We start from the raw sequence: 27,644 nt of genomic DNA, 5'->3' as shown, positions 1-27,644 counted from the left end.
GTTTTTGTGATCAGTATATATCAGAATTGGCAATTGAGTGCCCTCAAGTAGATGTCGCCAATTCTCTAACGCCAGTTTTATTGCTAATAACTCCTTCTCACCTACTGGGTAGTTCACCTCGGGGCTACTTAATGACTTTGAAAAGAAAGCAACTGGGTGAAGAGGTGAGGTGTTTGTTGGTCGTTGTGAGAGAACTGCTCCTACTGCCATATTAGACGCATCTACCTCCAAGATGTATTGAAGGGATGGGTCTGGATGGCATAGTATGGGGGCAGTAGTAAAGCTTGATTTCAGCAGAGAGAATGCTCCATTTGCTTCTTTTGACCAATTAAATGGTTTCTTCGTGCTTGTAAGTTGTGTGAGAGGTTTCACAATCGCAGAGAAGTTCTTAATGAATTTCCTATAGTAATTAGAGAATCCTAGGAACCTTTGTAATGCTTTGCGAGTGGTTGGCACAGGCCAATCCAGAATGCAGGATATTTTGCTCATGTCCATTTTGATTCCACTTTTAGATATAATATACCCTAGGAATAGTACTTCCTCTTTATGAAACAAACATTTCTTTGATTTAACATATAAGTTTTGTGCAAGTAGTCTTGACAACACAAGTCTCACATGTTTTATGTGTTCAGGTAAGGAATGAGAATAGATAAGTATATCGTCCAAATATATTACCACACAAACATCAAGCAAGTCTCGGAATATCTCATTTATAAACCGTTGGAAGACTGCGGGAGCATTACATAGCCCAAATGGCATTACAAGGTACTCAAACAGTCCGTATCTGGTTCTGAATGCCGTCTTCCATTCGTCCCCTTTACGGATTCGAATTAAATTGTATGCCCCTTTTAGGTCCAATTTTGAAAAGAAAGAAGCCCCACGCACCTGTTCGATAAGTTCAGGAATAAGGGGTAAAGGATAACGATCCTTTATTGTGATGGCATTTAATTGTCTGAAATCAATGATAGGCCTAAGGCTAGAGTCCTTATTGCGGACGAAGAAGAGCCCAGCAGCAGTGGAGGAAGGTCGGATGAATCCTTTTGCCAAGTTCTCATCCAGATACTCCTTAAGATGAGAGAGTTCATCCTGTGAGAGAGGATAAACATGTCCGAAAGGCAACTTGCTATTAGGGAGTAAATCGATACAACAATCATAGTCCCTATGGGGAGGTAGCATTTGATAGTTTTTCTCAAGGAAAACCTCCGATAAATCCTGATAACACTTAGGAATAATGTCATCCGGCAGTACAGACAGGATCCTATCATGTGTGGGGAGGTTACACGTCGTCTCACAATAGTGAGAAGAGAAGGCTAACGTTCTTGTTTTCCAATCGATGATTGGTTGATGTATGTGTAACCAGGGAAGTCCCAAAATGATTGGAAAATGTGGTGAAGTTAATACATCAAAGGTGGTGGTCTCCACATGAGACTCGTCAGCAGTTACAAGAAGTGCCTGTGTCTGACTGGTGATAGGACCAGAGGATAAAGGGGTACCGTTAATAAAACTAACGGAGACAGGTTTGGGTTTTGAAACAATAGGTATTTTATTAAGGGAGACAAAACAAATGTCAATGTAGTTTCCACAAGATCCGGTGTCAATCATAGCCTTGGTGGTGATCCTAGTTTGGTCCCACTGCAGTGTTAATTGAACAAAAAGATAGGGATTAGAAAAGGAAGTTGTGAGTCCCCCTAGCAAGACATTTGAACACTCACCCTCTTTTCTGCGGACAAGAGGACAGCCGTTTACCAAATAATTCGGGGATGCGCAGTACATGCAAAGATGTTCGGTTTTCCTCCTGGCACGTTCAGAAAGGGTCAGAGGTGGACGTATCATTCCTACTTCCATAGGAGTAGGGTCAGCAGGCAACATCCGAGAAGGACTGGAAAATGGTGAGCCCATCTTCTCAGCCTTTCTTTCTCGTAGTCGTCTGTCAATATTGATACTGGTCTGTATCAGTCCCTCTAGAGTGCCAGGTAAATCCGCTCGGGCGAGCTCGTCTTTAACGGCCTCAGATAGGCCGAGTCTAAACTGCGTTCGCAAAGATGTGTCGTTCCACCCTGAATCAGGGGACCATCTTTTAAAATTCGCCACGAAATCTTCAACAGGTCTCCTTCCTTGTTTTAAGGCCCATAATTGGGTGTCAGCGGTACTCTGCTTGTTGGGGTCTTCATATAAACTAGCAAGTTGTGCTAGAAATAAGGGATAAGAATTAAGGAGTGGATCATCCTTTTCAAAGAGAGCATCTGCCCAGGCCCGGGGTTCACCCGTTAAATAGGAGATGATGGTACAAACCTTAATTTGGTCAGTGGTGTAGGTTAGAGGTTTTAACAAAAAAAACAATCGACATGCGTTTTTAAATTCACGGAATTTGCTCCGATCACCAGAAAACACTATAGGAGGGTTTATCTTAGGCTCACGGGGCTGAGCAGCAGGAGGCTGTGTGAGACGGCCAAGCTGCTGTCTCAAGGTCTGATTTTCATTTTGTACCTCTGTAAGCGCAAGGATCAATGCATCTACTTGCTGTTTTAATTGTAGTACATGAGTGGATAATTCTGCTGAATCCATATTTTTTTTAAAGGCTCGTTCAATCTGTAACGTTCATGCGTTTTTGTTAGTGGATGGATTTACAGCTGCAGAATTATTACACTCAGTAGCCTTGTAGAGAATCTGTTGAACAAACATATCCAACTCTCAGGACTTCATCACCGTGTACAGCCTGTTACATACCATATATATATATTAATAGATGTTAATGGAGGGATAGAATATATGAGGATATATAGATGAGAGACAGGCTATTGTATGGTGAGCACTAGAAGTAGTATTAGGAGAGTTGCAGGTGATGGTAAGCAGATAGGTTCTGATGTCAAGTATAGTGCAGATGGTAAGAGGACACAGATGGAGTATACTTAGACAGAGTAACCTAGTGCAAGGATAGTTGAAGGTAGTCCCAAGAGCTAACAGTCTATGCAGATGATAGTGAATAGATAGATACAGATAGTCTTGGTAATTGCAGTAGATGACAGTAGGAGGTTGGTTAGTAAGAATCCCCTGCGGGGTACTTATCACTTAGATAGGTTTAGGAGTAACAGTGTCCATTGAAGAGGGGTGATCCTGTAGCGAGATACGGATCACCAGCGAGGTTTCCGGCTTCAGTTCAGCAAGGGAGAATGTCAGCAGCTCCGACTTCACAGGAGTAGGTGCGGTGAACATGCGGTTTGAACGAGTGATGAGTGAGAGCAAACCGGCGATTGAAATAGCCGCTCATAGCGGCGCTCGGCAATGATGTCATCCGGTCTTAAAGGTATATGCGTCCCTTGTTACACAAGATGGGACGCAATTAGGAAAGGAGAAATATGGAGACAAGGGTACCAGAGGTACCAGAACATTACACAGGCAGGGACAGATCACAGGATTCAGCATAGCTGAATCTGCGATCTGTGTCTGTGTCACACAACCCCCTCCCCCCACACACGCCAGTAAGCATGAGGCACACATTTAACCCCTTGATCACCAACAGTGTTAACCCCTTCCCTGTCAGTGTCATTATTACAGTAACAGTGCATATTTATAGCACTGATTAATGTAGTAATGTCACTGGTCCCCCCAAAAGTGTCAAAAATGTCAGTTAGGGGTCCGATCTGTCCGCCGCAATATCGCAGTCCCGCAAAAAAATCGCAGACCATTACTAGTAAAAATTAAATAAACAATAAAAATGACATAAATCTTTCCCGTAGTTAGTAAACGTGATAACTTTTGGGCAAACTAATCAAAAAACACTTATTGTGATTTTTTTTTCCCAAAAATATGTAGCAGAAAACAAATTGGCCTATTATTTTGGGAGGAATGTTATATATCAGAATGTGAAAAATATTGTTTTTTTTTTTTCAAAATTGTAGCTTTTTTCAAAAATTAAAAATCGCACAGGTGATCAAATACCACCAAAAGAAAACTCTATTTGTGGGGAAAAAAGGACATAAATGTAATTTGGGTACAGTGCCGAAACGCAGTGCTGAATCGCAAAATATGGCCTGGTCAGGAAGGGGGTAAAATGTTTCGGTCTTAAAGTGGTTAAAAATACGCTCATTGAGAATTTTTTTTTTCAAAGACATGTAGCTAAATACATTTTGCCTAAATATATGACAAAAATTGAATATATTGGATATTTTTTAACTGTCAAAGTAGAAAATATCAATTTTTTCGCAAAATTTTCGCTCTATTTTTATTAATATCACAAAAAATGAAAAGCGCAGAGGTGATCAAATACCACCAAAAGAAAGCTCTGTTTGTGGGAAAAAAAAAAACATAAATTTTGCTTGGGTACAGCCTTGTATGACCGTGCAATTGTCAGTTAAAGTCACGCAGTGCCAAGTTGAAAAAAGTGGCCTGTACGTTAAGCAGGAAAATCCTCTGGGGCTAAAGTGGTTAAAGGACGCAGTGGGTGCAAGCAGCTTCTTCTTCCTTAGCAACAATTTACACTTGGGATAATGGTGACATAATTTCCCAAATATGGCCATGTGACCCTGTTTAGACAATGATGTAGCGTGCTCCATTTCCCGCCCATTTTCTTAGGCTGGGCATTCCCGGCTATGTAAGTGAATAGGCAGTGTGATGTCAGTGTTTGGCAAGGACACAGTGGGTGCAAGCAACATCTGCATCCTTAGAAACCTTTGACAGTCGGAAGCTTTCACATTCATCCATGTCAAACACCTTGAATGTATGGCACTCATACAAACTTGTGAATAGCCACTGTTTGCTGTGAACGTAAGTAACGCTGAGCTCATTCCTAATCACCAACTGCAGTCATCTGTTTAATCATACTTGGGGTCCATTTGTCAGTGTATGCCACTGAAAGTAACTTTAAAGTATTATAATGGATAACAAAACACCTTCAAAAACATGACCTACCTCTAATAGGTTTCTCTGCAGCCTCCTATGAATAATATCTGTATACACAGTCTGGATTACTAATCCATGTTGAAAATGTTGTTAAATCTTTACAATTTAAATATATCTGCACAGCAGGAGCCTCATACCTACTAGGTTGGTGCTTTATAAAGAATATTGTATTTTCTTTGAAAATTATTAAAAGATACTGGAATATAATTCAGAGTTGTGCCCCACTGTATAAAGCCTCTAAAATCCTTGATGTATTTACCAAAATGTTAAGTAGAACTAAAGGCAAACAACTAAATGCAGGGTTAAAATACATATAAGGCTAGTATTTTTCTTCAAACAGATTTGCAATATATGTCAGCCTTTCTTGCATTTACATCCCTGCCAAAATGAAAAGACAAGAGGTTCGCTTTAGTATTCCTGGTTCAAACTTACAGCTTCCTTGATCAGCTCATTGGAAAGAGCTGGAAATCCAGATTTATTATCCAATGAGCAGGCTGGAACCAGAGAGGTGACATAGTTGTGTCATTTGCTCTCATATAGCGGAGGTGGTAAAAAATCAAATCAATAACTTAACCGGTTTTCTTGTTGACTGCAGTACCATTTAAAATGAATTCTCAATACAACTATTTTTGCATAAAACATTGGATTGTGTGGTAAAGAGCGAATTATTATAAAATTGATATGAAACATCTGATTGGATCCAATTACAGTGTTCTGTTAAGATGCCTATTGACATCTTGATAACTAGTAAATTGTGTATGATCAAATTGGACTGTGTACATGCTGTATAAAGATCCTATGCTCACTTATTGGATGGTTGTCATAAACGTAACTGCATGTTATAAAAGTGTGAGTCCATATACAGTGCATCTGGAAAGTATTCACAGCACTTCACTTTTTCCAAATTTTGTTATGTTACAGTCATATTCCAAAAACTGATTAAATTCAATATTTTCCTCAAAATGCTTCCCATAATGACAACGAGACATTTGTTTGAAATCTTTGAAAATGTATTAAAAATAAAATATGAAAAAATCACATGTACATAAGTATTCATAGCCTTTGCTCAATACTTTGTTGAAGCACCTTTGGCACCAATTACAGCCTCAAGTCTTTTTGAGTATGATGCTTGGGACACCTATCTGGGCAGTTTCTCCCTTTCTTCTTTGCAGAACCTATCAAGCTCCATCAGGTTGGATGGTGAGTGTTAGTGCACAGCTATTTTCAGATCTCTCCAGAAATGTTCAATCGGGTTCAAATCTGGGCTCTGGCTGGACCACTTAACTACATTCATAGAGTTGTCCCTTAGCCACTCCTTTGTTATCTTGGCTGTGTGCTTAGGGTCGTTGCCCTGTTGGAAGATGAACCTTTGCCTCAGGTTCAGAGCGCTCTGGAGTAGGTTTTCATCTAGGATGTCTCTGTACATTGCTGCATTAATTTTTCCCTCAATCCTGGCTAGTCTCCTAGTTCCTGTCACTGAAAAACATACCCACAGCATGATGCTGCCACCACCATGCTTCACTTTAGGGGTGGTATTGGCCATGTGATGAGCGTTGCCTGGTTTCCCCCAGACATGAGGCTTGCCATTCAGGCCAAACAATTCAATCTTTGTTTCATCAAACCAGAGAATTTTGTTTCTCATGGTCTGAGAGTCCTTCAGGTGCCTTTTGGCAAACCCAGACTAGCTGTCATGTGCCGTTTACTAAGATGTGCCTTTCGTCTGGCCACTCTACCATACAGGCCTGATTGGTGGAGTGCTACAGAGATGGTTGTTTTTCTGCAAAGTTCTCCTCTCTCCACAGAGAAACGCTGGAGCTCTGTCAGAGTGACCATCAGGTTTTTGGTCACCTCCCTGACTAAGGCCCTACTCCCCCGATCGCTCAGTTTGGTCGGGCAGCCCGCTCTAGGAAGAGTCCTGGTGGTTCCAAACTTCTTCCATTTACAGATGATGGAGTCCACTGTGCTCATTGGGACCTTCAATGTTACAGAACTTTTTCTGTACCCTTCCCCAGATCTGTGCTTCAATACAATCTTGTCTCCAAGGTCTCCAGACAGTTCCTTGGACTTCATGGCTTGATTTGTGTTCTGACATGCACTGTTAACTGTGGGACCATATATAGACAGATGTGTGCCTTTACAAATCATGTCCAATCAACTAAATTTACTACAGGGGGACTCTAATCAAGTTGTAGAAACATCTCAAGGGCAAACAGTGGAAACAGGATGCACCTGAACTCAATTTTGAGTGTCATGGCAAAGGCTGTGAATACTTATGTACATGTGATATTTGTTTGTTTTTTATTTTTAATAAATTTGCAAAGATTTCAAACAAACTTCTTTCACGTTGTCATTATGGGGTATTGGTTGTAGAATTTTGAGGAAAATAATGAATTTTAACTCTTTTGGAATAAGGCTGTAACATAACAAAATGTGGAAAAAGTGAAGCGCTGTGAATACTTTCTGGATGCACTGTATGTGCAACTTTTGACTATACATAAAGTAATGGCAAGACAACATCAAATGACTTGATCTTTAAGTGTATAGCCATGGTCATTAAAAGCATACAAATCTCAGGGTTAGAGGAAAAAAATCTATAATTAATAACTAAGTTAACATGGTCAGCACAGTACCTTTCTTTGCACTCTGGTGACATTAGGTTTGTTTTATAAAAGACAAATAATGTTTAATTGCCAAGGAAAGTTTTATTTTGCAAGGGAACCTGTCCCAAGTTTCCCTTTTTGCGAGAAATACTCAATCTCATGCAAAGAAAATAAAAAACAGCATTTTTTTCATGTACATGATTGGTTAATGAAATTCAGTAGAGCTTTGCCTCATTCCCTAAGCTTTGTGGCAAAAGTGAACAGTCTGTTGGCCTTTAATTAATCAATCCTATTATCGTCAAGAAGTTGGTTCTCCCATTGATTGCCTGGTTTCCTTTGTATACTTTAGTAGTTTCCTTTTACAAACCAAGATCAGACAGGTAGGCCCATTGGTTTCTCTTATGTATGCTTTCTATAGTGTGTATGTGTGTGGAAAGGACTTTAGATTTTGTTTGAAGAACAAGACTGATGAAAATGGATCTTGGAACTATTTACAGTGCTGCATAAAGTGTTGACATTATATAATTTTTGGAAACAAAGTAAACACACAGCATGGTTATTTAAAACTAGATAATACTATTACCACTGATTTATCTTCTTCTACTTACACATCCAGTCTAGTGTTGTTAATTATATATTCAAGAGGATAGCTACAGGAATATAAATACTTCAGTTCAGGGCTCCGGGTGATAACGCCAATAGCTGGATCTTTAGATTTTATTATTCCACTGATGTTAACAGATTGGATTTTTGAAAAAAGTTCAAAAACTCCTTCACCCACAGTGTCTGTAATCTGTTTTGTTGTAAAATAAAAAAGAAATAAAGAAAAGAAAACTATTAATTCAATTATCAGTCCATTTTATTTGCTTTTTATTTATTTTTTTTATTTATAAATTATTTATATTTAAGTGCCTTAAAATGATTTTAAAGTACATTTTTTCCCTTAATGTTAAGCATTCCCTGCATTAAGGTAAAAAAACATTTTACATTTTTTTTTGTGCCTCCCTCCTCCCTAAACTGAGTTGTCTCTTGTTCCACTGCTGTGCCCAGCTACAGCTTTTCTCTCCCCTCTTCCTAATCTCATAATAGACTCAGGCAGTAGCGGGAGCCATTGGCTCCTGCTGCTGTCAGTCAAACCCTGTGAGGAGGGATTGGGAGGCATGGCCAAGCCACGCTATGTGTGTCTATGGACACATACAGCACAGATCAGGAGAACATCCACACATCTGCCGCCATAACATATGACGTCCTATGGGGGCACATGCAGGAGAGGTTTGGACAGCACCGGCAGGGGATTTTAGAGGAGGAAAAACTGTACTTGCTTTTTTCCAGTTAAAAAAAGATGTTATACTAACCTGCCCTGTGCAAAAAAATGGCTTGTTCATTAAGGGGGAAAATCTTCCAGTCCAGAAGTGGTTAAAAAAGTTACAGTGCCATCATCCATATACAGGAATAAAATGGACAATAAAAATCAAACAGTGTGTGTTTAGTATCACTTTGACTCAAAAGGTACCTTCTATTGTTTTTTGCCTCCTCCATGTCTCCAAATATTTTTTTTTTTCTGCTGAGATATGACTTACTGTTAGAGGATGGCTACTTTTGTTCTTCATGGTCCCACTGCAAGTAAGACTGTAGCTGCCCTCTCTTTCTCACTCCCAAGATGGACTATGGACTATGAGATTGGTATTTTGCATACTACAGTGAGCATGACTGCAACTAACATGCACCGCTTGTTTCAAACAAAGTAAATATGTGGGAAAATAAAAGGTTTTAGAGCTCAAGGGGGACATTAAAAGAAGGCAAAAAAACACTGTAATAAATTTCATGAAAGCTAGATTACAGGGTCATTAAGCAGAGGATGTGTAAAGATTATTTTTGGAGAATAATGTAATTTAGGGCCCTTAATTAGTTCACGAAAAAAAAAAACGTATACTTTAGAGTACACGCGTTAGCAAGCCACATTTTGCACATTTATTTGCATTGCATTGCCCATTGCAGCCCTGGCCATTCAACTAAAACTGGATTTGCACCTTTTTTAACACAGAGCATGGCAGTTGAGTTATGGTGCACTGGAGTGCAGGACCATCAACTTCAACTATACTGTGTGATTTATGCTGTTCTCAATAAATGAAACCACAATGCACCACACAGAGTGAATCTGAATAAAATTCCTGGGAAGAAATGTATTTCACAGAATATTTGAGTGCTTGTTAAAAGATTAGTCTCATCATGTTCATTTTACCGGGCTGCAATTTGAATAAGGCTGCAGTTTATGTAAGAATCTTTAGAGAATACAATTTGACATTTCAGCTTCTCACAACCATGGATGATGAACTGTTTAATCTGGAGATTAAAAATATATTTTGTATACTGTACTCTATTTGAAACGAATGTGATGCAAGCATTTAAATCAGTTATCAATCAATCAATGAGAAAATCAGTTTTAAAATTTAGATAAGTTGTCAATCCAGTGAAATTAAAATGTTATTAGTCACTAGAATATACACAAAAAGTATTTTTCAGTCTACGGAATTGATTTAGATCCAACTGATCTCCATGCGATTATACGGGTGATAGAAAAATGGATCGCAATGTAATCATTACTATTCAATCATGCCCTGTCCTTGTTGGTGGTCCCTTTATTTCTCATCATCAAAGGTACTTCATCTTAGCTAATTATGCAGGTTACTATAAAATGTTTTATAAATCAGTGCTGATCTTTTAAGATAAATCGTACCCCTGAAGCATCATTTTTTGCACAACAAACGGAATTATACAGAGCATAAAAACAGCTTAGTCAGAGGGATGGAGAAATGCATGTCACAAATAAGAGGGCAAATAAAATCTTTACTGGCCGCAACAAGATCATCAATTTTTATACACAAGTTTCCTTGCAATGTTGACTATAAAAACATGTCTGTTTTGTCAAAACATGAAGAATTTTATGAAACTGGAAAACACTGCTTTTCACAGTTTTAAAACCACAATAAAATGTTTATAGGATACTGTGCTAATATGAAACAATTATTGGCAAAGTCCACATTCACTGATCTCACAAATCTCTTATTGCCCAAGTGCAAACAACTAGTAGTTAGTAAGCTGAACTAAAGTAAAGTGGACTAAAATATAAGATGAATCTTCAATGTACATATATATACACTGTATATATATATATATATATAACACACACATACTGTATATATATATACAGATAGATAGATAGATAGATAGATAGATAGATAGATAGATAGATAGATAGATAGATAGATAGATAGATAGATAGATAGATAGATAGATAGATAGATAGATAGATAGATAGATAGATAGATAGATAGATAGATAGATAGATAGATAGATAGATAGATAGATAGATAGATAGATAGATAGATAGATAGATAGATAGATAGATAGATAGATAGATAGATAGATATTACCATAAGTGTTGGGACACCTCCCTTTACACGCACATGAACTTTAATGGCACCCCAGTCTTAAGCTGGATACACACTATACAACTTTTGTAGGCAGACTTCCTTTAGATTTACCTTCCACTATGTAGTGGGAGGGCCTGCCTGATTGGATTGCATACAAATTGAAAGTGTTTAGGTCTGACCTCATATATATTTTGTTCCTTTGGTATGCTGACCCATGCCCACATGGTGGAGTGACCGACGATTGATTATCCTCTCAAGTTTTTTTATGCTTACTGTTTACCAGCAGCATCTCTCCCTTTTGGTGTCTATGGGAATGTTTAACCATTCTTCGAGAAGCGCATTTATGAGGTCAGACGCTGATGTGGATGAGAAGGCCTGGTTCGCAGCCTCTTCTCTAATTCATCCCAAAGGTGTTCTCTTGGGTTGAGGTCAGGACAGACAAGTTCTTCCACCCCAAACTTGCTCATCCTTGTCTTTATCTACCTTTCTTTGTGCCCTTAGTTCCAGTGAAGCAAACTCTTAAGGCGTCAGTATACCAAGATATTTTGGACAATTTCATGCTCTCAAATATGTGGAAACAGTTTGGGGATGGCCCCTTCCTGTTCCAACATGACTGCACACTAGTGCACAAACAAGGTCCATAAAGACATGGATGAGCGAGTTCGGGGTGGAGGAACTTGACTGGCCTACACAGAGTCCTGACCTCAACCCAATAGAACCCAATGAAAAACCTTGGATAATTAGAGCGGAGACTGCGGGCCAGGCCTTCTCATTCACATCAGTGCGTGACCTCACAAATGCGCTTCTGGAAGAATGGTCAAACATTCCCATAGACACACTCCTAAAACTTGTGCACAGCCTTCCTAGAAGAGTTGAAGCTGTTATAGGTGCAAAGAGTGGGCCTACTCAATACTGAACCCTACGGACTAAGAATGGGATGCCATTAAAGTTCATGTGCGTGTAAAGGCAGGTGTCCCAATACTTTTGGAAAAATAGTTCATATATTAACAGGCCTGGACCGGGAAAAAAAATTGGGTCTGGGCATTTTAGTTAGACTTTGCAGCCCAGGGAGATGGGGGGAGGGGGTGGGGGATGGAATGAATGTTCGCGTGGACAGTTGGTAACAGGATTCGGGGGTTCCAGGATGCGTGGATTAGATTATCGTACCTTTTTTAGTTTAATCTGAAAGATTGAGGCCAATTTAGGTCAGAGCTGCCATATGGTGCAGTTTTTTGTCTTACTTTAACTCCTGTTTTGATGGTGGAGTCCTGAAAATAGTAAAAAGCAACACAAGATGTGGGTTGCTCTAAGCCACGGATAGGCAACCTTTTGGGAATAGTGTGCCAAAAAATGTTTTCAAAGAAATTGAGAGTGCCAAATACATTAAAAAAAACGTCAACTTCACATGAAAAGGAATCTTTATAAAGTAAATGCTGTAAACCACTTGAATAATAGTAAGAAATCAACTGAGCTATGCACCTTCACACCTCAGATCAGCCCCAATTCCTGCACCTTCGGAACACACGAAAGGCAACGCAGCTAGCCACTTTTAGGTGTCAAATACAGCACGAGGAATCAGCAGATTCCTGCCCCTGCCATTTGCATTGTGCCTAAATGCATGTGTGAATGTAGCCTTCGAACAGGGTTTGGGAGCTACTACTTTAGAAAACAAGTTACCAAGCCCTGATATAAAGTGCAGTTCCCTTTTAAAGCTTCTAAAGTAGTGGTTACAAAGTCTGTTATAAAGCATGACTCATAAAGCCAGATATAATGGAGTACTCACAAAGCCAGTTATTAAGCAAAACTCCTTTATAATTGGTTCTGTGAGTATAGCTTAGTAACTGGCTTTGTGAATACTGTCTAATAACTGGCTTTGTGACAACTGAAAAAAGCCAGTTATAAAGCATTACTCACAAAGCCAGTTATTAAGCAAAACTTCTCTATAATTCGCTCGATAATGTTTTATAACTGGCTCTGTGAGTAATATTTTATAACTGGCTCTGTGAGTAATGCTCTACAACTGGCTTTGTTAGTACTGCAAAGCCAGTTATAAAGCGTCACTCACAGAGCCAGTTAAAAAGAAGTATTGTTTTATAACTGTCTTTTTGAGTATCACTTTTAGAAGTGCTTCCAAAGCCTGTTAAACTTTTCATCCACAGTCAACTTTCCTGGGTAGAAAGGTCACTTCTTCAGCTTGAGCCAGGCACACAGCTCAAGGGAGAGGAGTGCCCACAGACAGCAGTTGCACACTGATTAGAAAAGCCTGGCCAGCTACTTAGAAGACTTCAGTCACAGAGGATAAAAAAGAGCATAATTATCATTAACAAAAAGAGCGCTCTCTGGCCCTGGAGCATCAGATCTGACCCCTTCGCCAGCAGGAAAAGGAGTGGGTGGGAATAGAGGGGGGCATGCTCCAGCTATATATATATAGTATGTGTATGTATATATATATATATATATATATATATATATAGTATGTGTATATATATATATATATATATATATATATATAAACTCTTTTGTTGAAAGTCCAGATCTTCATATATATCTGTTTCTCAACATTTACAATTCAATCATATGCTCAATCATACAAACAGAATAACATGAAGCTGTGACCTGGTATGACACCCCTCAAAGATCTCCTTGCAAAGCGTTGCCTTAAGGCAAATATGTATTTGGAAATGTTGCTTTGTATACTTTATGCCTCAAAAAATGATTGATCCAGTAAAACATATAATTTAGATTTCGATGACAATGGAATCGTAATCATTTGTATATACAAATGCATTTAATTCTGTTATAATTATTCCATATATAAAAACAAAGTTTGTGTACTATAAATCCACATTTATAAAGTTGATGTCTACAGATAATAGGCAAACTTCTGTGATATGATGTGTCCAACTATAAACACTATCAATTTAATGCAAAGAGGAGTTAATCTACATCTTCCGTACTAAATGCATGTTTAAGCTGGCCTACTGGGTCGATGCATCACTAATTGACATTGAGGAACAAATTGGGAACATGCTGGGAGTTTTCAAGTGCCTCTGCTACCTTTTAAATGTGAGTTATTTTGAGGGTCGAACTTCCCCCTTGGTGCAAGAGATGATCCTAATCTGGGTGACAAATGAAAAGGCATATTGTGAGATACTGAACATAGATGTAGAGCCCTACCTTAGGCTGGATAAATGTAGTTTTTGGCTTTGCTGTACTCAGCTGAATGGCAATTTATTTTCTAGGTCTGGTCAGGTCTCCCTAAGCCTGGTGGTTGATTGCACCTGTCTACCTCTGCAAAAAGTTTCCAGAAATAGAGTAAGAAGGTTAGGCACTGGCTTATGAATATTTATCTGTTCTCAGCCAACCCCTGGGAGGGGCCAATGGCTGGGGAGAATATAAATATTTGGGAGGGCCCTTGGGGCCTCTGCCCCTGGGAGGCAGTCTGTGTTACCTAAGAGCTGTTTCTGTCAGGCTTCAGCATGTGCTTGGCTGAGGGCCTTTTACTGAAGAGTATTGAAGAAAGCTGGAAGGACCTTGCCTAGAGCTCTGAGGGTGCTTGTTTTGTGAAGGTGAGGCTACTGAGGTTGCTACATGGACTGTGACTGCTCTTGCAGATTTTCAGATTAGCTGGCTGTTCCCTCTACCTCCAGCAATACTTAAAGTGGAACTTCACCTAAAAAGGAAAGTTCTGCTTATCTTCCTCCTTTCCTCCTCCTTATTGTAAACTTTTTTGGGAGCAGGTACCTAGTTTTGACAGGTACCTGCATCCACTTCCACCCAGATCACCTAAGTCCTGTCCCGTGCTTACCAACGCCCAGAAGCACATCTGTTGGCGAGGGGAGAGAGACTGCAAAATCCATGCCTCGATCTCACATGCAAACAATGAAACCAGAAGTGATGTAACTTCCCGTTTCATATGCACACTTTCCTGGCTTATCTGTGCTTGGTTAGATGGGTTGAAAGGCAGAGGTGACACTGGGGTCTATTAGACCCCTAATGTCTACAAAAAGAGTACCTGTCACCTGTCCAATGCTATCACACAGGTTATTAACTTTAAATGAAATGTAAAAATAAATAAAAAAATAAAATTAAAAAGGAAAAAATAAATTATACTAAAATATATTAAAATGAATTAAAAAAAAATGTCCAAAACCCCTGTTTGCCCCTACACTTGCGCAAATGCAAAATGTGCGCCCAGGGTGCATACATGTATGCAAACCACGGTCGCACCACACATGTGACATACTGCCGCGAACGTTAGAGTGAGAACAATAATTCTAGTACAGGAGCTCCTAGTTAACTCTAAATTGATGAGCTTTTAAAGCATCACCTATGGTGATTTTTTGGCACCATAGTTTTTGGCGATATCACGGGTGCAGCCACTTTTAAAAAATAAAGTGTTAGGTATCTATTTACTCAATGCAACCTCATCTTTTATGTTTTAACCAAAAATGGGTATTATTTGGTAAGGTTTTGCACTAAAATTAATTTTATTATATTTTTCTGGAAAATTTGCATTTAATAAACAGTTGCGCAAATATCACTTGAAACAAAAATTTACAACTGTCACCTTTTATTCTACAGGGCCTCTTCTTCCAGAAAATATATAATGTTCTGGGGGTTTATGTAATATTATTGCCATAAATTAGGATTTTTACATGTATGTAACAAAGAAAAAAAAAATGCTCTGGAGCTGAACTGGTTAAGGCTGATACTGAAGGAATGCCAGAGAATCTGTCCTCTAATGCCTGCACTCATCCCTCTCTCCTGTTCAAGTACTGCAATAAAAAAAGGGAACACCTAAATTGAGCCTGTGTTTGTCGGTGGGCTCTGGAGTTGGTATATGGGCTGGCAGCCTCTATAAAGGTAAGCGAGACCTGTCTATTTCCAGCAGCCTCTTCGTGTGTGAGCACTACATCAAGATTTTTGAATATACAAAGGCTCACTAGGAAAATAAGTATATAATCATAGGCGTGCGCAGGGGGTGTGCCGAGTGTGCCTGGGCACACCCTAATCACCCCGTATGGTGCAGATTCCCCCTGCAGATATTTCACCAAAAGCCTTCCAAGGGGGCTGCTAAAAAAATAGTAAAAAATAATAAAAACAATTAAATAATAAAATAAAAAAACTACTGACACTGTCCACTGCCGCACTGACACTAACCTCTGCCCTACTGACAAGTCTAATGTCCTACTAACACCATCCGCGTTTTAATAAATTTGGGGTGCACACCCTAATGCAATAGGGTGCGTACACCTATATATATAATGTGTACATGTATACAATTATGTAGCACCTGCAAAGTACCAGCATGCTCCTGATTTGTTCCAAGATGTAGCCAGGTGCTGGCTACAAGGATAGGAATGCACTGGACATTACCTTCATTGCTGCAGACTGTTCCTGTTTCTCCCTTCAGTGCTGCACTCAGACTGCTTGCATCATATTTCTGACTAAAGAAGCAAAGGACTGTGGGACTTCGCAGTCCTGTGTTCAGCCATAACTAAACTCCGGAGTCTCTCTTAGACTACATCTCCCAGCAAGCTTCTAATTAAAAGGGGGATTATGGGAAAGGCTATTAAAAGAGCTGTTTTTTGGGGGGCCCACTCTATTTTCTCCCTGGGGTCCATCAGTGAGCATCAGAACTGAAATCCAGCTGCTGGGACTGTGGCCTACCAGGACCCAGTGAGCCATAGCTATCCCTGCATGGGTGAACCTGCATTGCTGTGCAGCATTAGAAGATCCTCTGTCCCTCCTGCTGGAGATCGGCGGACCGCGCTAAGGGTGCCAACCTGGACTGGTGTGTTCACATTCAACTGACCTACCACATCCATTCTTCCACTGTCTGTTGTACAGACCCTGCATTGCTTCCTGTGTGTGCGGACTAACTTCAGAATCTGGTGAGCTGCTCAAGCCCAAATCCCCTTCTCTTCAGCAACACTAAGCAAATGGACACTGCATGCAGATATCGTAACCCAGATTACAAAGGAACTTGTCACTTCTGCTATACCCACTACTTGCTTGCTGACTTCTTGAATCTTCCCTCTCTCTGAGGATTTTCCCTTCAACATCTAATCAACTAGTTCTGACCATTTTCAAGACAAATTATTGTTCAAAAAAGGCATGGGGAGCTAAACACTGCCAAAAATATAAAAGAAAAAAGTGCTGATAGAGGGTCTTTTCATCATTGAAGGGTCTTTGCATCATTGAAAATACACAAATCTGGTAACTATGTATGACTATATTGAAGCAATAACATGTTCTAGAACCAGTTGTGCTGAGCTCAGATGTACATCATCTCAGATTCTATTTTGTATACTTGTTTCTACTCTGTATTGTTTTGAAACTCTAATACAAAATCAATGATAAAAACAAAAAAAATAGACAAATCCTTTGAATAACATGCTTAGGGGATGTCTTAAAGCTGCGTAGCAGTGTTACAGAGCAGTATGACTTTTCAAGGACAGTTTTAGTGACAGCATATACGGGCAAAGAATAATAGGCCATGGATCTGATTTTTCTATAATAAGTGTGTATATACAGCAGTGTATATACAGCAGTAACTTAATCTGATGCATTGGACTTTTGAATGTAGTTTTTAAAAAAAGAAAAAGAAAAACCGTGTGGGGATTCTCCAAAAACGTAACCACATAAACCATTAGCTGGGCATGCAACTGGGATGTCCAAGAAAGGGCCAATTCCTTTGTCCCTCAACATTATAACAAGAGTCATTTGCAAGGGGGGAAATCCTTAATGCTCTTGCCCCCTGGCATGTGCTGCATTCAAGCAAGCATTACAGTTGGTTGCCTAAGTGTTGTGCTCTTTTGTGCTGTTTGTTTTTGTCTATGTATTTTTAATTTCCAGCTCTTTTTTGGGTCAATAAACACACACCAGTTCACTTCAAAATCTTTTTGCCTGTTTTCATCCACAAAGTAAATCATTTTGTGGAAATCTTAACTGGAGAAGCTGCAGCTGTCAATGGGTCTTAAAGCACTTGCTCAAGAGGCTGTCAGGGAAAGAGTGCCAGTGTCCTGGTGAAGTGCAGACAGAAGGGGATTTGGACAGTGCTCCCTATGATACACCTTGCAAATCTCCACTCAATGGCTAACAAAAATGATGAACTGCCATTCCTCCACAACAAAGATAAGGATTTATCAAGATCGGCTGCACTATGCTTTAGCAAAACTAGGCTCAGTGATTCTATCCCAGACAACAAGCAACTTCGCCATCCAGACCATGTAATATAGACAGAAAACAAAGAGAGGCAAAATGTGTTTCTTCCAAGGATCTGGATGAACTTACTGACTTTGTGACATCATACAGCCCGGTGTACAGCAAAAATTAAAGGAGGCAGGCTACAGAAGTGGGGGCAGAATCATTATAACTAGTCTATTCTGACAAACTAAAAATGATGCTTTCTGTAAATGGCCCAGTATTGGTATGGGGAGGCCTGCAGAACATCAATATATGGAAAATCATGCCCCCACATTGCAGAGAACCATTAGCTGGTGTCAAGATATGAAAATATATGAAGAGCATATCGTTATATATCATTATATAGTCAAAGAGTCCCCTTCAATATAGTAAAGAATATATTCTTCTAAATTCTTAGAATTCTAGTTGGTATTTTTAATTACTGTGTCTCACGTTGTCCCAGAGGATATGAAATGTTCTGCCAAAAATGATAACGTTCCAGAAAGAGATGTTTACAAGAAAAAGCCCCTTATTATTTCCTTTAACATATTCGATCTTTTTTAATTGTCAGACTAACCTTTAACTCGACGCCATTGTTGGGTCGAGATGACCCTATGTGTAATTAGACTGTATTGTGAAATCTTGTGAAATCTTGTGAAACCTTGTGTAATCTGTAACTTGGGCTTGTGCCCGTCATTGACTTTTATGTACTGGATTTCCTATAAAAACTCTGTACCAAATGTAATCTGTGTCACATATCTGTTTAGAGGATATGTGGTCATCTATATGGCGTATACTCTGAAGTAAACATATAGAGACGAATGCAAACATGATTGGCTTATTTCAAGGCTCAACATAACACTGGCTAATGATCTAAATGTGTTTATGTGGTTGGATTACTCCACATTTACATCCTCTACCAACTACAGCTAAGAAATCTTCAGCCATTCCATAGTTGAAGACCATGTGAAGGTCTTTTCTAAACAGTTGCTACCCATCTTCCCACATATCTTTAACAAATCACTGGAGCAGTGCAAAGTCCCCTGATGCTTCAAATACTCCCTAATCCTTCTTGTACATAAGAAACCCATGATAACAGGATAAAATTTAAATAGACCTGTTACCCTAATGTCTGTAGTCATGAAGTACTTTGAGAGACTTGTATTGACCCATCTAAAGGACATCAAAGGCCAACTGATTGTCTCCCTGCAGTTCGCTTATTAGAGAAAATAGGTTGATGTTCAACACTATCACTCCAATACAAAGGGCAGAGATGCTTGTGACATATTTGGCCTAATATGGACACATGGACATAGTCAGTTAATATCTCTACCTAATATGTCCATAGGAGGGGGGGGGGTTGGGAATGCCTTGCCTGCAGTGGATTGGCCAGCATCTGGCAACTTGCTTCCAGGCTCAGCCAAACATGAGTTCAGATTGAACAATGTAGTGAAGGTGACATCAATAGTGCGTTAAGAAAGATCATTTACCTAAGATATGAGCTCTTGCTACATCCTGCAGTATTCTTATACTGTGCATGCGCAAGATGAATTTGCTTCATCTTGTACATGTGCAGTGCAGTCAAAAATAAAAATCTCCCGGAGATCTTGCAATATCTCAGGGGAAAGCTTTTTATTTGTAAAATAGAATAATCTAATATTGTACAGCACATGTGCAAGATGTGCTCTGTTTCACAAATGCATGGAATGACATACATTTGGCATGGGAGCAGGGACACAGTGGCAGCCTGAAAAGAGAACCACAAGAAAAAAAGACAGTATGGATATAGAGAAGTGTACTTGTTAATGTTCACTCTATTACAGATTATTGCCATTTTCTTGGGGGGGGGGGTTGATCCTCTTTAAGCAAGCCAGCTTTTTCTGTGTTGGTCTTACTCCTATGATTCTTAGAGCTAATTTATTTTTAAAATAAATAGCTGAACAACTGAAAGATTACAAATAATGATTTGCTTCAAGTACTGTTTACAGTGTTCTAGTGAATTATACTTTAAAACATGCAGTGATGCTAATATTGCTCTGAAATGTTCTGAAGGTAAACTTGAGGCTTACCTGAAATGAACTGCCACAGGTTGAACTGTCATTGACTGAAAAAACAAATGTCAGTAAAGGAACTGTGCTGGATGATGTATCGACTCTTCCTTGGCAAGCCATGTTAGAAAAAATATCATTCATATAAAGCTGAGTTTCATTATACCCAACAAAGTATACAGGGCACAGGTAAATAGACAGTTCAATTTCCTGTGCCCCACATGTCACAAAGATGTCATTAAATTCTGGAAGAAAAATGTAAATCAAATGGTAAATCAAGTGTTATTTTATATTTAAAAAAAAAAGGTATGCAAAACATAATTTTAGTTAATGCATGCAGAAATAAAAAAAAAATAATAATAGTTATAAGCATATTTATGCATTTGATGTAAGCTTGATGTGACCTAGGATCCCTGGCCCCTTTGTTTACATTCCAGAGGTACAGGTAAGCTGTCATTTCCAAAGGGAGTAGCAGCTGGGTAGCACTGTCAGAGTAGTGGGTTGTTATGTCAGTGGGTCAATACTGTCTGACATCGCTCATTGCGATTAATCTGAATCTATCACCATTCTGCATGGGAAGGGTTCCCAACACAGGATGTGGGAATGAGACTCTTATCTCTATCAACATGAGGATAATGTGCCTTACAAGGGGAAGGGGAGAGGTGCAAACTTGCTGGCTAAGAGTCTCTTATACATTTTTATGGGAATCCCGGAATTAGTAGAAAAGACAAACACAAAAATGGCATGTTGTTTAAGATTTCTGTGCTGAGAGCATCACAAACAGTCTCTGAGTTTAATCAAGAGCCTGTGGGAAGAGATTCTGATTTGTGACTATATTGACAGTCAGTCATTAAGTCAGTCTTTTCCCCAAGAGTAAAGACCCAGCTAAAGGACTGTCTGGAGGGGAGAAGAAAGGGTTTATTGCTGTCAAGGGGCTCGTGCCCACATCTTGTCTACTTATGTGTGAATCTGGTGAATCTGTGGGGGGGATATCCCTTATAAAATAAGAGGGGCTCAAAATATCCAGACTCCTACTGCATACAAGCTGGGTTGTGGTTGAATTCATGTTCAACCGGAAACCTAAAGCTCGTCCCTATTGCAGACCATTGCTTAGATTACACTTGAAGTAGATTTAAACCCTATTGCTCAAATCTGATATAAGTTTTAACATGTTTTTAATCTTTTCAAATATGCAGCTTTTATTAAAATAATACATGGTAGCCCTTGTTCTGGAACGTGCTGTTTAAAGATGAAAACTATCTCCTTAGTGTGTCCCTGTGTTGTCACAGTATTCTGTGTGCCTCTGGTGGACATTAAAACCAGCCATGCTGACACACATTGCTCAGACATGATACACTATTGTCATTATTATGAAGCTGCCCCTGAGCTATAATGTGCAGTTGACACTGGAGCAAGTGCATGTAGATAGTAGTGGCTGAAAAAGATTGGAGGATACCAGCCTCACAAACATGAAAAAAAGATATAAGCTTTTTTTTTTAAACTAAATGCAATCCAGTTACAGTATCTCACAAAAGTGAGTACACCCCTCATATTTTTGTAAATATTTTATTATATCTTTTCATGTGACAACACTAGAGAAATGACACTTTGCTACAATGTAAAGTAGTGAGTGTACAGCTTGCATAACAGTGTAAATTTTCTGTCCCTTCATAAAAAACTCAACACATGACCATTAATGTCTAATCTGCTGGCAATAAAAGTGAGTACACCCCTGAGTTAAAATGTCCAAATTGGGCCCAAGGTGTCAATATTTTGTGTGGACACCATTATTTTCCAGCACTGCTTTAACCCTCTTGGGTATGGAGTTCACCAGAGCTTCACAGGTTGCCACTGGAGTCTTCTTCCACTCCTCCATAGCCACATCACGAAGCTGGTGGATGTTAGAGACCTTGAGCTCCTCCACCTTCTGTTTGACGATGCCCCACAGATGCTCAATAAGTTTTAGGTTTGGAGACATGCTTAGCCAGTCCATTACCTTTACCCTCAGCTTCTTTAGCAAGGCAAGTGGTCATCTTGGAGGTGTGTTTGGGATCGTTATCATGTTGTCATACCGAAGGGAGGGGATCATGCCCTGCTTCAGTATGTCACAGTACATGTTGGTATTCATGGTTCCCTCAAAGAACTGTAGCTCCCAATGCTGGCAGACACTCCCACCACCATGCTTGATTGTAGGCAAGATAGACTTGTCTTTGTACTCCTCACCTGTTTGCCGCCACACACGCTTGGCACCATTTGGACCAAATAAGTTTTCGCATCAGACCACAGGACATGGTTCCAGTAATCCATGTCCTTAGTCTGCTTATCTTCAGTAAACTGTTTGCGGACTTTCTTGTGCATCATCTTTAGAAGAGGCTTCCTTCTGGTACGACAGCCATGCAGACCAATTTGATGGAGTGTGCGGCGTAGGATCTGAGCACTGACAGGCTGACCCCCCCCCCCAACCCACCCCTTCACCCTCTGCAGCAATGCTGGCAGCACCTATATGTCTATTTCCCAAAGACAACCTCTGGATATGACGCTAAGCATGTGCACTCAACTTCTGTGATCGATCATGGCAAACCTTGTTCTGAGTGGAACCTGTCCTGTTAAACTGCTGTATGGTCTTGGCCACCATGCTGCAGCTCAGTTTCAGGGTCTCAGCAATCTTCTTATAGCCTAGGCCATCTTTATGTAGAGAAAAAATTATTTTTTTCACATCCTCAGAGAGTTTTTTGCCCTGAGGTGCCATGTTGAATTTCCAGTGACCAGTATGAGAGAGTGAGAGCGATAACGCCAAATTTAACACACCTGCTCCCAAATCACACCTGAGGCCTTGTAACACTAACAAGTCACATGACACCGGGGAGGGAAATGGCTAATTGGGTCCAATTTGGACATTTTCACTTAGGGGTGTACTCACTTTTGTTGCCAGTGGTTTAGATAGTAATGGCTGTGTGTTGAGTTATTTTGAGGGGACAGCAAATTTACACTGTTATACACGCTGTAAAATCAATAATTTACTTTGTAGCAAAGTGCCAATTCTTCAGTATTGTCACATGAAAAGATAGAATAAAATATTTACAAAAATGTGAGGAGTGTACTTATTTTGTGAGATACTGTAGGTTTCAGACCTATTCCAAGCTTTCAGTCATTATTCTGGTATATGAGGTTATTTCTGAGTTTGAACTCTTTTTGCTTCCAGTGTTGTGTGAGTCTTTCCATTCATCTGACCTGTGCATCTACTTTGTCTATATTGTTTTACCATTGTTTTTCATATTATTTTTGAACCCTTATCAGCCTCTTTCTAAACATTAATACCTCTTGACATCTATGTCCAATACTGTTTAATTCCTACTGTTGGTCCTACTTTTCACATATGTCTCCATCATTTCTATCCCTTCCCTTTTTGTACCCAGTTTGTTAACCTATACACCACTGGGTAGTCTAGATTGTTTTCAGTAGTTTTTTTTACTCTCACTCTTGCATTTCCTGAGTGGTCATGTAATATGCACATGGGTATAAATAAATCTGGCCACCCAAAGGTCTTAATGTAAAACATTTTTTTCAGTCTTTAGTATCATTCTCAAACTATCTAAAAAATTGGATTTAAATCTAGCCATACATATTCAACGGCAGAAAAAAAAGCCCAAATATAATTTTCGTAACCTCTGTATCATTTTACCCACCTCTGTGCCTCTGAACTGTAAAAAAAATTGCAGGGAGGTCAACATGTATTTCTGAGCACTGCAAAAACACACAAGACCAACCAGTGCACCCATACATGACTGTGATCTGATCTGATCTCTTTTTCCAAAGACACTGGCAGTGAAATTTGTGCCAAGGGCCTATCTGCTGCCACTGTTGTAATGCAGCCGCTGGTGATTAGATTGCTATTGATTTATTACATAGAGAATCCAGCAGGAGAAGTGAGAATCTGTGGTAGGAGGACAGAGCATAGAACCAAGGATGGTAGGTCTGCCTATTGTCTCCTATGAATAAAATGTTGGTCTTTGATGGAGTGACTTTCTCAATACTAGCAAGTTTCTTCTTTTGCAAAAGATTGTGGAAAAAAATAAGATCACATTGGGGTGTCTACATTCCAAAATGATTTCTTTCTATGGATGTATATAGTGGCCTGGCATTTTATTTGATATGTTTATAACAAGAAGTAAGTGAAAGTGTTTTTTTTACAGGTGAAGGCTCAAGTGCTTAAACAAGCTTAAATGTTGTATGTAATAGACTGACACCTTCAGTGGCACAGTTATCTCTGCTTTATGAGAATAAACACAAAGCCACTTCCAACAGTAGAACTCAATTTCTCAAACCCAGTCATTTTTTTCAATAAAAAATATTTTTTATTTGAAAATGTCTGCTGTTCTAGTCATTTGGAGCTAATTCCTACAGTCTAGCTATTTCACTGAAGCAACGAGTTAGTCCACTGAACTCAGTTGAAGGAACAGGGACAATAAAAGTCATATTTACAGAATTTGAACAGCAGCTGATCCAAATAATATCTCTATAGCGTTAAATATAAAGGTGCATTAACTCTTAACTGCCAGCATCACCATTGACCATGCAGTAGAACAGGAGTTGACAAATATTTCACATTTAGGTAAAAAAATATACTGATAGCCATACCTGGTGCCCTTAAGGTGTCACCGCAACTGGATACATCAAGACATTGATATTCATGAGTAAGATAAAGTAACACAATATAAAAGAATGTCTGTTTCAGTCCCTTTGATGGAAAACCCTAAATGAAATAATGAATACAAAAACAAATCAACAAATTTAATATGTACTTAGCATTTTTTTGTTTTTTCACTATTATTTATCACAGAAAACTTGAATAAAATGTTTTTGATTAAATCATCCTGATGAATGAATTTGGCCAATATTTCTAAATAAATAATAAACTTGATAATAAATAAACTGCATTGTCATTTCTCACAACATGCAGGCAAGGCAAAAAAGGTGCATACTGCAAAACTTTGTAGTACCTCTACAGCTCTGTCTACTGATGGTTTATTAGTAAAGAATGTTGTGCTGATTTAGCTGAGAATCTTTATTCATAGTTTTGTAATGGTCTCTCTCATTGGTTGGCAGTTCACGCCATGCTGACTTTGAACCCTCCCTGCTTCGTCTTGGATGGAACAGTCAGCTATCTGTTGTTTAGGGATACTCCACCATATTATGTCACACTTTTGCTGGCCAAAGGCCTGCTCACTCAAGTATTCCTGCGTTACCCAGAATAAATAAATGTCCAGTCCAGTTGCATTTTAACCACTTTATTGCATAAAGTCACTCGTGTGCAAGGGAAAATTTAGAAAAGGGATTTTAGCTTGTACATGATTAGATAATTGCAATGATAACAACTTTTTTATTCTCTAAAATATCCATTCCATTTCTACTTTGCTAAGTAAGAATTCTCCATTCCTTTATCAAATCAACCCTGATTTTGAACTTGATCTATAGTATCTCACAAAAGTGAATACACTCCTCACATTTTTGTAAAAATTTTATTATATCTTTTAATGTGACAACACTAAAGACATTACACTTTGCTCCAATGTAAAGTAGTGAGTGTACAGCTTGTATAACAGTGTACATTTGCTGTCTCCTGAAAATAACTCAACACACAGTCATTAATGTCTAAACTGCTGGCAATAACAGCGAATACACCCCTAAGTGAAAGTGTCCAAATTGGGCCCATCCAGCAGTTTAACAGGCCGTCCTGAGAGGAACCTATCCTGTTAAACTGCTGAATGGTCTTGGCCACCATGCTGCATCTCAGTTTCAGGGTCTTGGCAATCTTCTTGAAGCCTTGGCCATCTTTATGTAGAGCAACAATTATTTTTTCAGATCCTCAGAGTGTTCTTTGCCATGAAGTGCCACGTTGAACTTCCAGTGACCAGTGAGTGAGAGTGATAACACTAAATTTAACACACCTGCTCCCCATTTACACCTGAGACCTTGTAACACTAACGAGTTACATGACACCAGGGAGGGAAAATGGCTAATTTTGCCCAATTTAGACATTTTCACTTAGGGGTGTACTCACGTTTGTTGCCAGTGGTTTAGACATTAATGTCTGTGTGTTGAGTTATTTTGAGGGGACAGCAAATTTACACTGTTATACAAGCTGTACACTCACTACTTTACATTGTAGCAAAGTGTAATTTCTTCAGTGTTGTCACATGAAAAGTCATAATAAAATATTTACAAAGATGTGAGGGATGTACTCACTTTTGTGAGATACTGCATCTTGATTAATTAATATAAGAAATATATACAAGCCTTTTAAAAATCTCAAAATGAGTTGTACAAAAGCTATGCCATGTCCTTTGTAGTGTTTTTCTGCTTAATATATTTGAAATGTCACTCCATCCAAAATGTTTTTAATTTTGAATATAGCAAGGAGAGGGTAAAATAGTAGTTTATCTTTGGACCGATTCCAAGTATCCTCAATGTAGTTATCATAAATCCCCAGTCTACCCTGTCGAATGCCTTTTCTGCTTTAATTGACAGACAGATCTGGGAAACTTCTACTGCTGACTTTGTGTAACAGCAATAGTGATCTCAAACAATTATCATTCACTTCTCTTCCAGGGACAAATCCAACTTTGTGGGTATGTATCTACTGAGGCATCAGGTAACCACTGAGTCTCTTTAGGCTGGTGGCCAGTTCTTTTACAAATAATTTTATATCTATATTGAATTATTATATCGGTCTTTAACTAGAACATAAATTAGGGTCCCTCCTTAGGAATAATGGTAGACTATGCAGACTCCTTTCTTATAACAGCCCCTTTATTCAACAAGTTTATATATAAGCAAAAGTTTGGTAGTAACATTCCTTTAAATTTCTTATAATACCCTTTAGAGTGCCCACCTGGGACTGTTCCCTGTTTCTGTTTTTTTTTATCGCTACCTCTTCTTTTTCTTCTTCTGCTTCTATTATGGGTTTTTCTAGGGATTTTAGTACATCCTCTGTTAATTTAAGTAACTATGCTTCCTTCACATATGACTGTACCTTTATCATTCTCATGAAATCTGTCCCCTGGGACCCATCTGGCTTTACTGAGTTTATTAAAACACACCGTAATATTATTTTTTTTTAACTTTTGCAATTTCTGCAGTTGTAACTACTAGATCCCCCATCTTATTTTTAATTTTAGCGATAAAGTTTGACAATTTTTTTGCTTTTAATACCCTTGCCAGGAATTTCCCTGATTTATTCCCCCATCAGTATCTTTCCTTAGCCACCATATTTTTAAAAGCTCACTTTGTCCCCTTTTCCATAAGAGTTCCTAATTAATCTCTCTTCAAAACCAATTGTTGCATATCTTGTTCTATTTTCTCTCCATCTTTTTGCTCCAGTTCATAAATGAGGGGTCTTCAAAAAGTTTCTGCATTTTTATTTTTTCGTTGAAAACAGTGAGGGTGGGAGGAGTAGAAGCTGGTCATGTCTG

At 39.0% G+C, this 27,644-nt stretch overlaps 1 protein-coding gene across 1 annotated transcript in view; it reads right to left on the bottom strand.

Moving 5' to 3' along the window:
- The window catches only part of LOC309548136 (zona pellucida-like domain-containing protein 1), a gene marked incomplete at both ends in the record, with an annotated part of 74,481 nt that overhangs the window by 33,036 nt on the left and 13,801 nt on the right, over positions 1-27,644 (bottom strand). Inside the window, 3 exons of the mRNA XM_082248100.1 lie at positions 8,108-8,292; positions 20,194-20,417; positions 24,811-24,925. Coding sequence (XP_082104226.1) covers positions 8,108-8,292; positions 20,194-20,417; positions 24,811-24,925 — 524 coding nt within the window. The remainder of the gene's footprint in view (positions 1-8,107; positions 8,293-20,193; positions 20,418-24,810; positions 24,926-27,644) is intronic.

This window comes from Pelophylax lessonae, assembly GCF_965119305.1.
Source record: "Pelophylax lessonae genome assembly, chromosome: 2".
NCBI lineage: Eukaryota > Metazoa > Chordata > Amphibia > Anura > Ranidae > Pelophylax > Pelophylax lessonae.
The sequence above is the reverse complement of the archived record's forward strand: the minus strand, read 5'-3'. Positions and strand labels throughout refer to the sequence as shown.